The 14,533-nt window shown below is 40.7% G+C and overlaps 1 protein-coding gene across 1 annotated transcript in view; it reads right to left on the bottom strand.

Moving 5' to 3' along the window:
* Positions 1–2,951: 2,951 nt before the first annotated feature.
* Positions 2,952–14,533, bottom strand: part of FAM193A (family with sequence similarity 193 member A) — a 42,128-nt gene continuing 30,546 nt past the window's right edge. Inside the window, exons 15-17 of the mRNA XM_059817480.1 lie at positions 12,873–13,716; positions 9,760–9,841; positions 2,952–3,757 (exon numbers count right to left, since the gene is read on the bottom strand). Of these exons, the coding sequence (XP_059673463.1) occupies positions 3,664–3,757; positions 9,760–9,841; positions 12,873–13,716 (1,020 nt within the window). The 3' untranslated portion in view covers positions 2,952–3,663. The remainder of the gene's footprint in view (positions 3,758–9,759; positions 9,842–12,872; positions 13,717–14,533) is intronic.

Genomic DNA, 14,533 nt, shown 5'->3' with positions numbered 1-14,533 from the left:
CCATACTAAAGTAAAGGTAAGCTAACCTTTCACCGAAACAGAAAGCAACTTGCAAAGCCTTTTTGAGCAGCAGTGAGCACTTCGAATGCCTCCGCACTCAACAATCACTATGTTAATTAATTTTTAACACATCAATCTTCTTAGGCTATAGTGAGACCTGCATTGCCAGCATTCTGAACCTCAGCTACAGTTTTAAGTACCAGTGATGCCACACCAAAAAAGTGTGCTGAAGACTTCTGAACTCTCAGTTACATTACCTCAGAAAGCAGCAATAGAGAATGCCAAGCTGAGATGAGACACCCCTATGTAAGTGCTGTCTTAGAGTATCCAATATCAACACTGTTCAAGATACATTTTGTGCAATGATGCCCTCTTCCATTAAGGAAATGCCTGAAAAAGTACCACACCCTCAGATTCAGCAGCACTGATATCAGCAAACAGGCCTAAAACAGATATGCCACCAGTCATCTCCAGAGCTTAGATATTCATCTTCCATACAGGTTAAGAAGAGCAAGGAATAGGGGGAGAAGTTACACTACAGTTATCGAAGTAGCCCACTCTCAAAGGTGGAATTTTTCCTCCCTCCAACTCTCCTGAAGAACTCAAATTTACTCAGTCATGATGGAGGTCTCCTGTACTTGAAGTCACCTTTGAACATATCTTACCTGGATTGAACACATCTGAACTACACAAATAACAGCACAGAACATTTGTGCTTCCAATAGGAGATTATAGTGCTGCACCTAAACAGACTTCACATCGCTACTTATTCAGCAAAGCCTTAATAAAACCATTTAATGAATGGAGTAACAGTAACTAACTCATTTGCCCAAGCCCACAGAAGTGGTAGTACTGAAGCCAGTACTTTCAGATCGCCTGGCTCCCAGACTGGTCCAAGCTTACCTTCACTTAATTATAAATTTAGAAAAATATGACTTGCCTTTAGGTTTTCATCAAGATGCAACAACAGCAGATCCGTGGAGACCCATTCTTCATGTTTTCTGTGTAGTGCATGGAATCATGTCAGTTGTATTGATATACCATGATGGAGCATAAGACAAGTATCTTTGAAGGATATTATAAATATATACATATATTCCTCAAATGCAAAAGGACTTCTTTTGTCTTAACCCAGAATTTCAAAATGAAGAGAAGCATGTCATATTCATGTATCACTCTTTGAACAGCTTTGTTAGTAGAGAATAAAGCAGACTTTCTTCCTCATTTACTAGTGAAAACAAACGCAATGAAATGTGTTTTCTAGCACCGTTAAAATTCTCAGTACTTTCAAAGCGTTCCTACCCTAGAGAAGCTGGGATCTGCACCAATGTTTGTCAATGTGACATCAACAAGTTTTTCCACCCCATGCCTCAATTTGTTGAGATCACTGACATAGAAATTACTAGTGATGACATACACTGCCACCTTGTGTTACAGTTTAGAACTGAAAAAGCCTGAAAAACAAGCCCCACCACAAACATCCAGCTTCAGCTGTTTTAACAGCATTTTCTTTTTTCTACAGCCACTGTCCCAAATGAGCAGCCTCTCCACTTTTACATAACTGAGATCTAACTCAGGCTGCAACAGATGTAAGCCTCCATGATCAAGAAACAAAGTTCATTCTTCTCCACTAACTGATGCAGGTACTTTCAACAGTACATAGCACCAACTGTCTCTGCAAAATGAACTGGCACAGATATTACGTTTTAGCTTTGAGATGCTATTCCTCCAGCAGAAGCAAATAAATACATATGTTACAATACTGCATTGACAAAAAAAGTGAGGCAAAACTATTAATCCCTTCCTCAACCTGAATCTGAAGAAGAATAATAGGAGTTGTCCCCTTTACATCCCTGGACTACATTTTGAGAACAGGTAGTGTGTCATTCCCTCCTCTACAAGAGGAGACTAAGGGCTCATTTACCTAAAATGGCTGGGTACAAGCAGAGCAACTATATTCTGTACCCAGCAGCACACACTGGGATAGGAGCTCCGGGACCAACAAGAAGTTGTAGATATCTCAGTGGTCTGTAGCCAACCCAATGCTCCTGCTACATCTGGGTGTCACAGGGGACGTGGAAGTAGGAAGTAATCATCCGTCAAAGCTTCTCAAGTCCAAAGCTGAGTGTAGTTACACTGCGCCTTGCAAAGCAGTCCCAAGTCCAGCGGGTGTATCACAGAAAAAAGTGTTAACAAGAAAGAAAAATGTGGAATGGTTCCAGAAAAGGACATTAGTGGGCTTTGATGCTGTATTGTCCTTTTAAATACATGCTGAGTGGAAATCCTATTTTCTTAAAAAAAAAAAAGTAAGACTGCCTTATAATTTGGGTAAGTATGGTCATCTAGAGGTAAAAAGAAAGCTTCTGTTATCTCTATTCTGAATAAATAGTGCAGTACCAGAGAAACTTTTACAAGTGCAGTATCTTTACACAGATCAAAATCCCAAATTACCAGTTTTCTTCCATGCTGGGCAATACTATGCAACCTGTAAAACATGACTATATTGTTAACTATTTACATGATAGTTGCATTGAGCCTACCTACTTAATTTCCGCACAGATATTAAATTGGACATTTTTCTATTGCCTTGTTTCTCACAAATTATCTATTGAAATAGAAGCATTACAGTAATTCACAGAATTCACAAACTTAATTCTATCATTCAGCAGGAGTCTTTCTTGCTCTAGCAGATAGCAGTTTTTCCCCATCTGGTGAGCTGGCAAACAAGTGTTCATATAGGAATATGTTAAAGTTAAGTAGCATTCACTGAGCAATTCTGACACAAGATGAAATTTAGTTTCAAAGACCATTATTTTTTTGGTATGTTTCTTTCTTCCCTTCCCCCACCCAAACAGAAAAAAGCAAGACACAAGTCTTCTGCCATACTAATGTATTCCATCTTTCAAAAAGAAAGACATGATTTTAATATTACTTAACAATATGTTAAAAAAGTAGCCAGTTAGGCTTCAGTGTTAATACAATTATACACTCTATAACAGATTTGATAGTGTGAGTACTGTTCTTTTTTAAATTTTCTCATTCTGCAAGTATTCTTACACAAGCTGGCTACAAGTCAGGGAAAAAAAAAATCAAAACACAAATAGCGTAACTTGTACACTCTTAAACAGTAGATTGTGAAAGAACTGAGGAAATACTTGTCCCATAAGAGCCTCTTTTTCATGAAGTCATGTCAGGAGAATTCTGGAGCAGATGAAAGCACAACTGACTAGGTCCATTCCCTTGTCAGGAGTCAGAATGACAAAACATAGCTAGATGCAGAAGTGACAGGAGCCACTGCAGATGATGCAAACTAGTATTTTGGCCTCCACCCAGGCCTAAGCAATTTAAAGTCTTTGAGGCCAAGGCATTCAGAAGGAGATGGAAAAGAGCTATTGTTCCAACTCCAACGGCATACAGCTACAATCAAGTAAGTCTCACTCACAGACTACAAGCACACAAGCTAACAAATTCAGGTAGAAAGTGGCAATTTTTCAGTCCGCAAGAATTATCAGGCCAAAGGGTTCAGTGCAGATCCACACAGCACTGGGGACAAGGCAAGGCAGCACTGGCTCAAGACCAGATAAGCTCTCAGCACAGCAGGACAGATAAGTGGAGTTGTCGTTCATTGATTCCTGCAGGGTTCCCTCCCCATATTGTGTCATTTCAATGTGCAGCAAAGGTGGTTTTTTTCAAGCTAAAATTGGACCAGTTGATGGAAAGTCTCTGCCTTGTCTGTCTGGCAGAATCCAAGCAGAATCTGAAAAGAAAAACGCGATAAAGTGAAATCAATATAGTTAAAATCAAACCACAGGTGTTACCCTTTTTTGAAGGGCAACTCTCATTCAGAAAGACAAAACCCCTTAAAAAAGTCATATTTAAAAAAAAATTCATCACTTGTCCATCACTCAAACACATCAAACCGAGTTATTTTAAACACCACTGCATTATCAAGAGTAAGTGAACAAAGTAGGAAAGAACACTGCATATTTAGCAGCACAGAAGCTAGCTGAATGTTAATTAGAAACAGAGCTGACATTGCTGTATTTACCAAAAACCTTGTAACAGGAAGAATGAGCAGTAGGTAATGAGTAAAGCAGCAGCACCAATGGCATGGGACACTGCTGCTTCTCTTCTGAACACAGCAAAGTTTTGTTTGAGACAAAGACCTAGGGAAAGGTTTGTTTATAATACAGCAGATAAATAGCCCACAACCACCTTTAGAACAAAAATCCACTTATTCACTTTCACTGAACACAATTTATGGAAGAACTTTTGAAAAAGGTTGGCATGTGCAGGTATTTCAGTGACAGTTCATGCTGAAGTCCTTTACTGTGGCAAGGTGTAGCCTGTTTAGGCTAAAGGCTGCATGACAGCATCAAGGTAGTGCAGACCCCTCTCTGGAAGGCTATGCAGCTTCTCTAACAACTGAAAGCCAAAAAAGGGGAGCAGACAGAAGGAGCAAAATAGAAAGGTACAGTGGAAGGTTAGAAGAACTAAACTTATTTCCTTCTTTCTATGTTAAAGTTAGAAGTAGCTTGCAAAATTAATTACACCGTGACTTTAGAATTAATGTATCCATCTGTTATGCCACTACAAAGCAAGAAGAAAAAATGATAAATTAACAAACTATCAGTAAAAAGTATGAATTCAGTAGGCCTGAGCAGCTCATTGCCATGGAGGGTTATTAAAACAAGCAATGTTGCTAGCCTTCTAAGTATTATGTTGGAAATTATTGAATTATAGAAAACATCTGCATTAAAGGTGTCTTCATGGCATTAAGTAACTGTTTTTCTCCACCTATCAGGGCATTTCAGACACCTTTTCTAAACAGGTATACATAAAAAAATTGGACTGTTACACACACTTCCTAACAGATGACAGTAAAGGAGTAGATTACACCAATTACCGAATTGATTGTAAAATAGTACAGCTAAAAATTTTAACTCTTCATTTGGAACCATGTTTGACAAGTTTATCTCCAAACTTTAGCTGCACTTCCACAAATAAAAGATGCTGCTTCATTCGTCCTATTGAGAGTAGAGAATTGGTGAAAGGAACTTTTCTATTTTCTTGTTACAGATACTGCAAACTTGAATGAAGCTAAGAATATTCCAAGAAACCCATGACAAAGGCTTATGCTATACCAATATCTAACATATATACCACTATCTAACATATGCCACATTTCACCTATTCCTACATTTCAATTTAAAATAAATCCTTTAATTGGCACCACTCAAAAATAATTTTGAAGAATAGAGAGTACATAATTTTGAAAATTTCATTTTCTAGTACATTGTAACTCCATAAATAACCACAGACATATGCAATTTGTATAGTAATAATAAGCAGCACAGAGAAGCAGTTGTACTTGTCCTTTGCAAGACCCAGGCATACATTACATCCCAGGCACATAGACTATCAAAACTATATAAATTTAGAAAAGAACTTGAAATACATACTGAAAGCCCTTTCTTAAAAAACCCCACCCTTTAAATAAATGGCTTTAGTTGTTTTGTGAAATACTACTGTTGATTCCTAAATTATTCAATTGCAGGAAACTGATTTATTTGTAACATTTCATATTTGGCTATCATGATGAAAGGCTTACTAGATGTATTAATGGGAAAAACGAGCACACCCAGCCACCATTAAAGAACACAAATTTGAGTAGATTTCAGTATTATGGAAGAACATGTGCTATGTTATTTAAACATGAGCTGTATGCTCATATTTGAGGAATTTAAAAGGTAACTAATGTGTTGTGTAAATCCCAAAAGCAAGTGAAATGCACAGAAGAAAGAAGTTTCACAGGCACAGGTTCATATTATTCTTTTACTGTCACTGCACTAGCATAAACCACCCCTCTTTATGATTGGCATAAGCTAATATCCCACAGTTTACCACCTCTACTTCATGTACAGTATAAAATTCCAAATTAATAGTGCTTATAAACAAGGAAGAAAAGATCATGAACAAACCTCTTTGAAACTTAAAATGTAAAGTTTTATTTGTTCAACACTTAATACGTAACATAGCATTTTTCTTTTTTTTTTAAACACTAATCAGTATTTGGTCTGTGTGGATAATAAAATAAATATTCATGCAAACTTGGCTTATAGAAAAAGATGCTAACTGAGGACATTCTGAATCACAGAATCACTAAGGTTGGAAAAGACCTGTAAGATCAAGTCCAACCATTAACAAAAAAACAAACAAACAAAAAACAAACAAACAAAAAACCCCACAAACAAAAAAACACACCACACACCACCATGCCCATCAAGCCACGTCCCACAATGCCACGTCCACACGTTCCTTGAATACCTCCAGAGATGGTGACTCCACCACCTCCCTGGGCAGTCTATTCCAGTGTGTTACCACTCTCTCAGTAAAGAAATTTTTCCTAATATCCAGTCTGAATCTCCCCTGGTGCAACTTGAGGCCATTTCCTCTTGTCCTGTTGCTAGTCACTTGGGAGAAGAGACCAACACCCACCTCTCTGCAACCCCCTTTCAGGTAATTGTAGAGAGCGATGAGGTCTCCCCTGAGCCTCCTCTTCTCCAGACTGAACAACCTCAGTTCCCTCAGCGACTCCTCATCAGACTTGTGCTCCAGACCCCTCACCAGCTTCGTCGCCCTTCTCTGGATACGCTCCAGCACCTCAATGTCCTTCTTGTAGTGAGGGGCCCAAAACTGAACACAGTATTCGAGGTGCGGCCTCACCAGCACCAAGTACAGGGGCACGATCCCCTCCCTACTCCTGCTGGCCACACTGTTTCTGATACAGGCCAGGATGCCGTTGGCCTTCTTGGCCACCTGGGCACACTGCCGGCTCATATCCAGCCGGCTGTCGACCAACACCCCCAGGTCCTTTTCTGCAGCGGAGCTTTCCAGCCACTCGTCTCCAAGCCTGTAGCGTTGCCTGGGGTTGTTGTGACCCAAGTGCAGGACCCAGAACTTGGCCTTGTTGAACCTCACACAACTGGCCTCGGCCCATCCATCCAGCCTGTCCAGATCCCTCTGTAGAGCCTTCCTACCCTCGAGCAGATCAACACTGCCATCCAACTTGGTGTCATCTGCAAACTTGCTGAGGGAGCACTCAACCCCCTCATCTAGATCATCGATAAATACATTAAACAAGAACAGCCCCAAAACTGAGCCCTGGGGGACTCTGCTTGTGACCGGCCACCAACTGGATTTCGCTCCATTCACCACAACTCTCTGGGCTCGGCCATCCAGACAGTTTTTAACCCAGCGAAGAGTGCACCTGTCTAAGCCATGAGTCGCCAGCTTCTCCAGGAGAATACTGTGGGAGACAGTGTCAAAGGCTTTACTGAAGTCCAGGTAGACAACGTCAACAGCCTTCCCCTCACCCACTACGCGGGTCACCTGGTCATAGAAGGAGATCAGGTTGGTCAAGCAGGACCTGCCTTTCATGAACCCGTGCTGGCTTGGCCTGATCCCTTGGTTGTCCTGCATGTGCCCCATGAACGCCCTCAAGATGAACCTCTCCATAATCTTCCCCGGCACCGAGGTCAGGCTGATAGGCCTGTAGTTCCCCGGATCCTCCTTCCGGCCCTTCTTGTAGATGAGTGTCACATTGGCAATCCTCCAGTCGTCTGGGACCTCCCCTGCTAACCAGGACTCTTGATAAATGATGGAGAGCGGCTTGGCAAGCTCCTCTGCCAGCTCCCTCAGCACCCTTGGGTGGATGCCATCAGGCCCCATAGACTTGTGGGTGTCCAGGTGGCATCGCAGGTCGTTAACCGCTTCCTCCTGGATCATGGGGAGTTTATTTTGCTCTCCATCCTTGTCTTCCAGCTCAGGGAGCTGAATACCCTGAGGATACCTGGTCTGGCTACTAAAGACTGAGGCAAAGAAGGCATTAAGTACCTCAGCCTTTTCCTCATCCTTCATGACAATGTTCCCCGCCGCATCCAATAACAGATGGAGATTCTCCTTGGCTTTCTTTTTGTTGTTAATGTATTTATAGAAGCATTTTTTGTTGTCCCTCACAACCGTGGCCAGGTTGAGCTCTAGCTGGGCTTTCGCCTTCCTAATTCCCTCTCTGTATGACCTAACGAGGTCCTTGTACTCTTCTTCAGCTGCCTGCCCCTTCTTCCAAAGGTGATAAATTCTCTTTTTTTCCCCTGAGTCTCAGCAAAAGCTCCTTGTTCAGCCAGGCCGGTCATCTTCCCCGACGGCTCTTCTTATGGCACATGGGGACTGCCTGCTCCTGCGCCTTCAAGATTTCCTTCTTGAAGAACGTCCAGCCTTCCTGGGCCCCTTTGCCCTGCAGGACCGTCTCCCAAGGGACCCTCTCAACCAGTGTCCTGAACAGGCCTAACTGCCCTCCGGAAGTCCGTCATAGCGGTACTACTGACCCCCCTCTTTACTTGGCTAAAAATTGAGAATTCAATCATTTCATGGTCGCTAAGCCCAAGACGGCCTCTGACCTTCACTTCTGCCACCAGACCCTCTCTGTTCGTAAACAGCAGGTCAAGCAGGGCACCTCCCCTGGTAGGCTCGCTTACCAGCTGCGTGAGGAAGTTATCTTCCACACACTCCAGGAACCTCCGGGACTGTTTCCTCGTGGATCTGTTATACTTCCAGCAGACATCTGGTAAGTTGAAGTCCCCCACAAGAACAAGGGCTTGCGACTATGAGACTTCTGCCAGTTGTTTGTAGAATGCTTCATCGGCTTCTTCGTCCTGGTTGGGTGGTCTATAATAGACCCCCAGCAGGATATCCGACTTGTTAGCCTTCTCTCTCATCCTTACTCATAAGCATTCAACCCTGTCATCACAATCATCAAGCTCTATACAATCAAAACACTCCTTGACGTACAGAGCCACCCCACCGCCTCTCCTTCCTTGCCTATCCCTCCTGAAGAGTTTATAGCCCTCCATCGCAACACTCCAGTCATGCAAGTCGTCCCACCATGTTTCTGTGATGGCGACTACGTCATAGCTGTCCTGCTGCACAACGGCTTCCAGCTCCTCCTGTTTGCTGCCCATGCTGTGTGCGTTGGAATAGATGCACTTGAGCTGGGCTATCGATTTTGCCCCCAACATCAGCACGCCACCCCTGGGCTCATCTCTAGGTAGCCTGGTTTCATCCCCTTCCCCCTTCAAATCTAGTTTAAAGCCCTCTCAATGAGGCTTGCCAACTGATGAGCGAGGATCCTTTTCCCTCTTGAGGATAGTTGAACACCATTTGCACCCAGCAGGCTTGGTGCCATGTAGACCGCCCCATGGTCAAAAAAACCAAAATTCCTCTGACGGCACCAGTCTCTGAGCCACATGTTGACTACGTTCGCTTTCCTGTTCCTTTCAGCTTTCCTCCCCGCCACTGAAGGGATTGAAGAAAACACCACCTGTGCTCCCGATCCCTCAACCAGTCTCCCCAGTGCTTTAAAGTCCCTCTTGATCCCTTTTAAGCTGCTTTGCTCAACCTTGATGAGAACCTGGGGGACACATAGATGATTCTGGTACTCATTTCTGTATTTGTGCTACTCAGCTATGATCTGTGCCCACAAATCTACAGGTTTGGAGATTTTTACAGTATTCAGAATGTCAGCCGTAACAGGATTTGCTATGTTACAACTCAGTACAACACAGGCTTTTCTGCTAGGAGTTAGTTATTAAGTTGGGGGGGTTGGGTGGTTTGGGTTTTGTTTTGGTTTTTTTTTTTTTTAAACCATGGCATATGGGAAAAAGTACAACAGCTTTATGCACAGCAATTACAGCACTTTACCTTTTAAAATACTCCACTTCTCGCTCTGTTTCATCCATTTCCACGCTATCTAGATCGATGTCTTTGGGTAGAAATACATCATCTGCAAAGGAAAAAGGATGATACTATGTTAGATTCCATGGGGAGGGGGGAAGGAGAGAGGAAGAAGCTTGAAGAAGCTGCATTAAACATGTTTTCGGAGAACTGCTTGAACTTTGTAGCCTATTGATTATTCCCGTTTAGGCTGAATTAATACAAACTTATAATTAGAAAGACACTTCTTAAAAACCCTGTACTGGTACCTCTGCTCAGCCTTTAAGGAGTTACCCTGGGAACAAGGAAGAGATGAATCAACAGTAAATTTACTGATCGCATGGGTTGCAAAAGATGCCATAAACCTGGAATACACATGAGAATGGTCAAATTATACAAAGGGCTTGATGAATCAGATAGCTAACGAATAGCGTTCAACTGCCTGAAATTTGTTGGCTTTACTACTAAAAAGGCAGCTTTAGAAATATTTTCAAAATGGTATTTATAAAGAAAAATATTTCAAGAATCCTGGATTTGTAGAGCTGCTGTACTCTACCTGGGACATGATCATCAGGCTGTGTCTGCAAGAGTCTGAGTCATGCTACCTACAATTAGGAATTTTTTAAAACATTTTTTAACATATTTTAATACATCCTGAATTTAGGCCTCAGCTATAGCAACAAAGTCTCTTTAAAGTCTGTTGGTATACTGTACTGTCTCAGTGTATGGTTCTCTTTTGTACTTTAAAGAAAAGTAAATGCTTCAGAAAGTATAAATTTTTGTAGAAACCAATTTTAGCATTTTCCTCTTAAAGTATCTTTTCTTACTACGTATATACTTCAATCTCATTTCTGAAGCAGCTTCAGAACCCATTCCATAAAGGGTGAGACAAAGAAACTAACCTAAAACACCCAGTACACATCAGGACTGTCTAGAATCCTTGAGTTTGTGAGAACAAATAACTCTTCTAAAGGCATTCCTGGTGGTTCAAAAGTTGCATGTCTTTCCCCTGCAACTTACTTCTGAAGAACCAGAAAGCCCTGTAAACACACGGCTTCCCTGTATCGCTAGTTTTCTTCAGCCTCTTCACAAAAAGGAGTTAAAATACCCTGCCAGAATAAATTTCTTTAAGAAACAGACAACACACCAAAAGCAATAATGCTCACTACCTTAATACTTCATTTTAAAACTCAGTTAAAAAACCCCAAACTTTGTTACTCTCTTTTCATGTTCTTTCAATTACCCTAGTTCTAGTTTTTTTTCTTAGTTCATTTTTTTGCACCTTTGCTAATTTGGTACATCAACCCTATGTCTTTAAGAAATTACAGCTAAATGAAAAGTTGTATACTACAGTATCTTTCTTGTAGTTCTAAAGTCAGAACTACTCAAAGTGGCGATCTAGTCCCGACTCTTCGGAGAGAAGCACAATTATCTCTTTATAAATTCAGAAACATGTCCCTATGTTTTTTCTCACTTAAACATTAGTTTTCAGAAATTGTAACTATATTTGATTTAAGCAGCAGAAAACACCGGTGAGGGGCAGGGAGAAGGAAAAGATGCAGGAAGTTATCCAAATTCTCCTAAAGTGAACACCCTCCACCACCTTTCCCCCCCCCCCCCCGCCCCCCCCAATAGTTTTTCCTTCAAATGTCTCCAGTCTTCTCTTTCTGCTCCTAATTCTAGAGTTTTGTTTTACTCCAATGACTGGAACACATTCTTCTCAGTAAATTAAAAAAAAAAACCAACACAAACCAAAACCCAAACACACCACAACACAGCATGCACAAGAACTAAGGTATCAGAGAAAAGGGTTCAATGCTGTATCATTGCTTGATTGATGCAGAATGGGAACATCGAACATAAGAGTTAAAAAGAAAGACCGGTGAGCTGACTCAATCAAACCATGAAACCACAAAAACAAAGTTGGGCTCTACACCTAGCACTTGCAACCACCAGGAATTTGGTTTACATCTATATAACAAAGTTAAACATAAGTATTCTGAAACACTGGCTGAGACTGACAAAGGATTAAGGTCTTGTATCTTGATGTGCTTACCAGACAGAATGGCAGTGAGAGCTGCAATAATTAAGTCATTCTGGTGATCGGACATTTAATTTATGCATCATTACCACTCAGCTACTGGGTGATCCCAGGGGAATGACCGGATGCTCCAAGTAGACAGATGTCCATACCACAAAACTGCCATCCCAACTGGCAGTCCCAGTAGGGACCAAGCATGTGCAGGAATAAACTGGTGCCCAAGAATCGCAATTAGATTAGCGCGCTGACAAAGCCAACCAGCTAGCACCGCATGTTCTTCGCAGCTCTGGTATTAGCTGTTAGATGTTTTCAGGAAAACAGAAAAATACGCTGGGAAGAAAATTATGCAAGTGCAACTTGTTTGAGTCAACTCAATCTTTTATGGTTTGATTATTTCTATCAGATAAATAAAAAAATCTGTTTGCTAGCACAGCTAATATTCACATGGAGAAAACACTCAATATTATCAACTAATTAACATCCCACTGTAAGTTTTCACTCTGGCAAATAAAAAATAGTAAATTAGTTTTTGTATTTACTTCACCTGTTAATGTAATATACGAAAGAAATTATTTCCACTGAGAAAATACGTATTTTTGCATGAATGATCATTCTTTAGCTGCAGAAACCCCTTATTTTCCTTGCTCAAAGAGTAAGGCCAACTTTAGACTACACTCTTAATGCTGTATGAGAAACAACCTTGCTTTTAAAAGAAGTTCAAAATGGATTTCACATACTATTGAATTATTTTTAATATTTATTTTAACCAAGATAGGCTTTACAGAAGAGACTGGCTTTCTTAATTGCCAAAAACCCCATATAAAACCAGGAGCACATGCAGGTTTAGTCATTCTTTGAAGTAGCCTACATTTCTTTACTAAAACTATATGCATCTCCTAATTGTTATAATTACAATGACTTCAGTTTTCCTGATACCAGTTTTTCAGTTTCTCTAATTTACATTGGCAGGAATGACTGAAGATAAAGATTTCAAACTTCTGGACTTAAATGGTAACAATAAAAAAACAACCCAAGTTCTTCAACTTTCTTATACACTTACCAATGGAATTATTGACTTTGTCCCCTTTTTTCTTCTTGTTTTTCTTGTTCTTGCCTTTTGGTTGAGGAGAATCTGCAAGTATTAGCTTATTATTTTGTTGCTGTTCGCTTGGTGAAGGGGATTCACTTGTTACAGGTACTTTCTCTTCCTTTACGTGGTTCAACTGTTTTTTGTTGTTACTGTTTAATTTCTTCTCCTCTTTTTTAGGTTCTGCAAGTGTTGGGAGCTCTGCTGCTTTTGCTTTGGATTCTATTTGGTTTCTGGTTTTAGACTGAGTCTCAGCCACTTTGGGGGATTCAACAGGCTTTTTCACTTGTTCAGCACATGGTTTGTTTATCTGCTTTAGTTTCTGTTTGCTGTTTCCTTCTTTATGTTGATGCATAATATCAAGCAGAAAAGAGAGGGGCTCATGCTGCTTTACACTCCCCTCTTTCTGATAAAGCAGCTTTGAGTCTCTAGTGTTTACAGGATTGGAAAGTTCACAGCGTGTCTCCGAAACCAGCCTCTGTTCTGTATGATTCACGTGTCTTGACAGTGAACCGGAGGAGGTTTCTATCTTTTCTGATTGCTCAAGCGTACCATTCTGAATGTCTTCAGGTGCATTTGGGACAGATTCCTTCACTGCCTGGCAATTTTGAGTAAGCACGTCCATCTTCTGACAGTCTTTACTTGTTCGTTCTTTCTTCTTTTTCTTTACAGCCCGCAACTGCTGAAGTTCTTGAAGCCGTTGTAATTCTTGTTTCAGCCTCTCTTCTTCTTCTTCCTCGCGCCGCCTCTGTTCCTCAAGCAACTGGTGATGCTCCCTCTCCCTGGCTTCTGCTTCAAGTCGAGCTTTTTCTTCAAGCTACAAATTAACAATAGGTTTATTGAAAGTGACAAATATTTTGGAAATCAGTTTTAGGGATTATTATTACTTTTGTCTATGAACATTGTAAATCCTACAATGTTAACATACGAACATACTTAATCCAGAAGCCTGCGCAGCAAGGAAATAACTATTTATACAAAAGCTGCCCTTTAAAGCACATTAAAATCCTTTACATATTTGTATTTTCTATGTTTCTGTAATGTATTTGACTGTTGTTAATACCAACTGTTGATCTTCTCTTTGCTACTGCTAAATCTAACTCCATATCAAAGTTTTCTACAACCACAAAAACCTGCTGAAAACAAAACATTCACCTTCATTCTCAACAACTGCATGTATTACTAACGTAACTCAGGTTTGCATCACGTTGCACCATTTACCCATTCTCTTGCTATGGTAGCAGAGTTGCTCTGCTTCAGTGTTCATGAACACTAGGAAGAGCAATCATTGAAAACATTTTACAGCAAAACACTAAACACGTTAAAGCTACATTAAAAGTTGTCAAAAATAATAAGGATAGTAAAGTTTTCTGTTGTCAGCCATAAGTTCATTAACCACATGGAACAAAGACGCAAGGGATTTTTTTCCAGCCACTATTGCAAATGCCTAAAACTTTGCTGTGCAGCATTAATGCTGCATCATTAGTAAAATGAAAGGAAGTCGTACACTGAGAACAATCACGTCCATTTATTTTCTTCCACATTTAGAAGTGTCGGTATGGGATTACTTTTTCACAGTTATAGAAGTCATGCAAAATACCCTGTGAGAACCTTTCACTTCTTACGCTCAAACT

Source organism: Gavia stellata, chromosome 5 (assembly GCF_030936135.1).
Source record: "Gavia stellata isolate bGavSte3 chromosome 5, bGavSte3.hap2, whole genome shotgun sequence".
Classification (NCBI taxonomy): Eukaryota; Metazoa; Chordata; class Aves; order Gaviiformes; family Gaviidae; genus Gavia; species Gavia stellata.
This window is presented reverse-complemented; position numbering and strand designations above follow the sequence as displayed.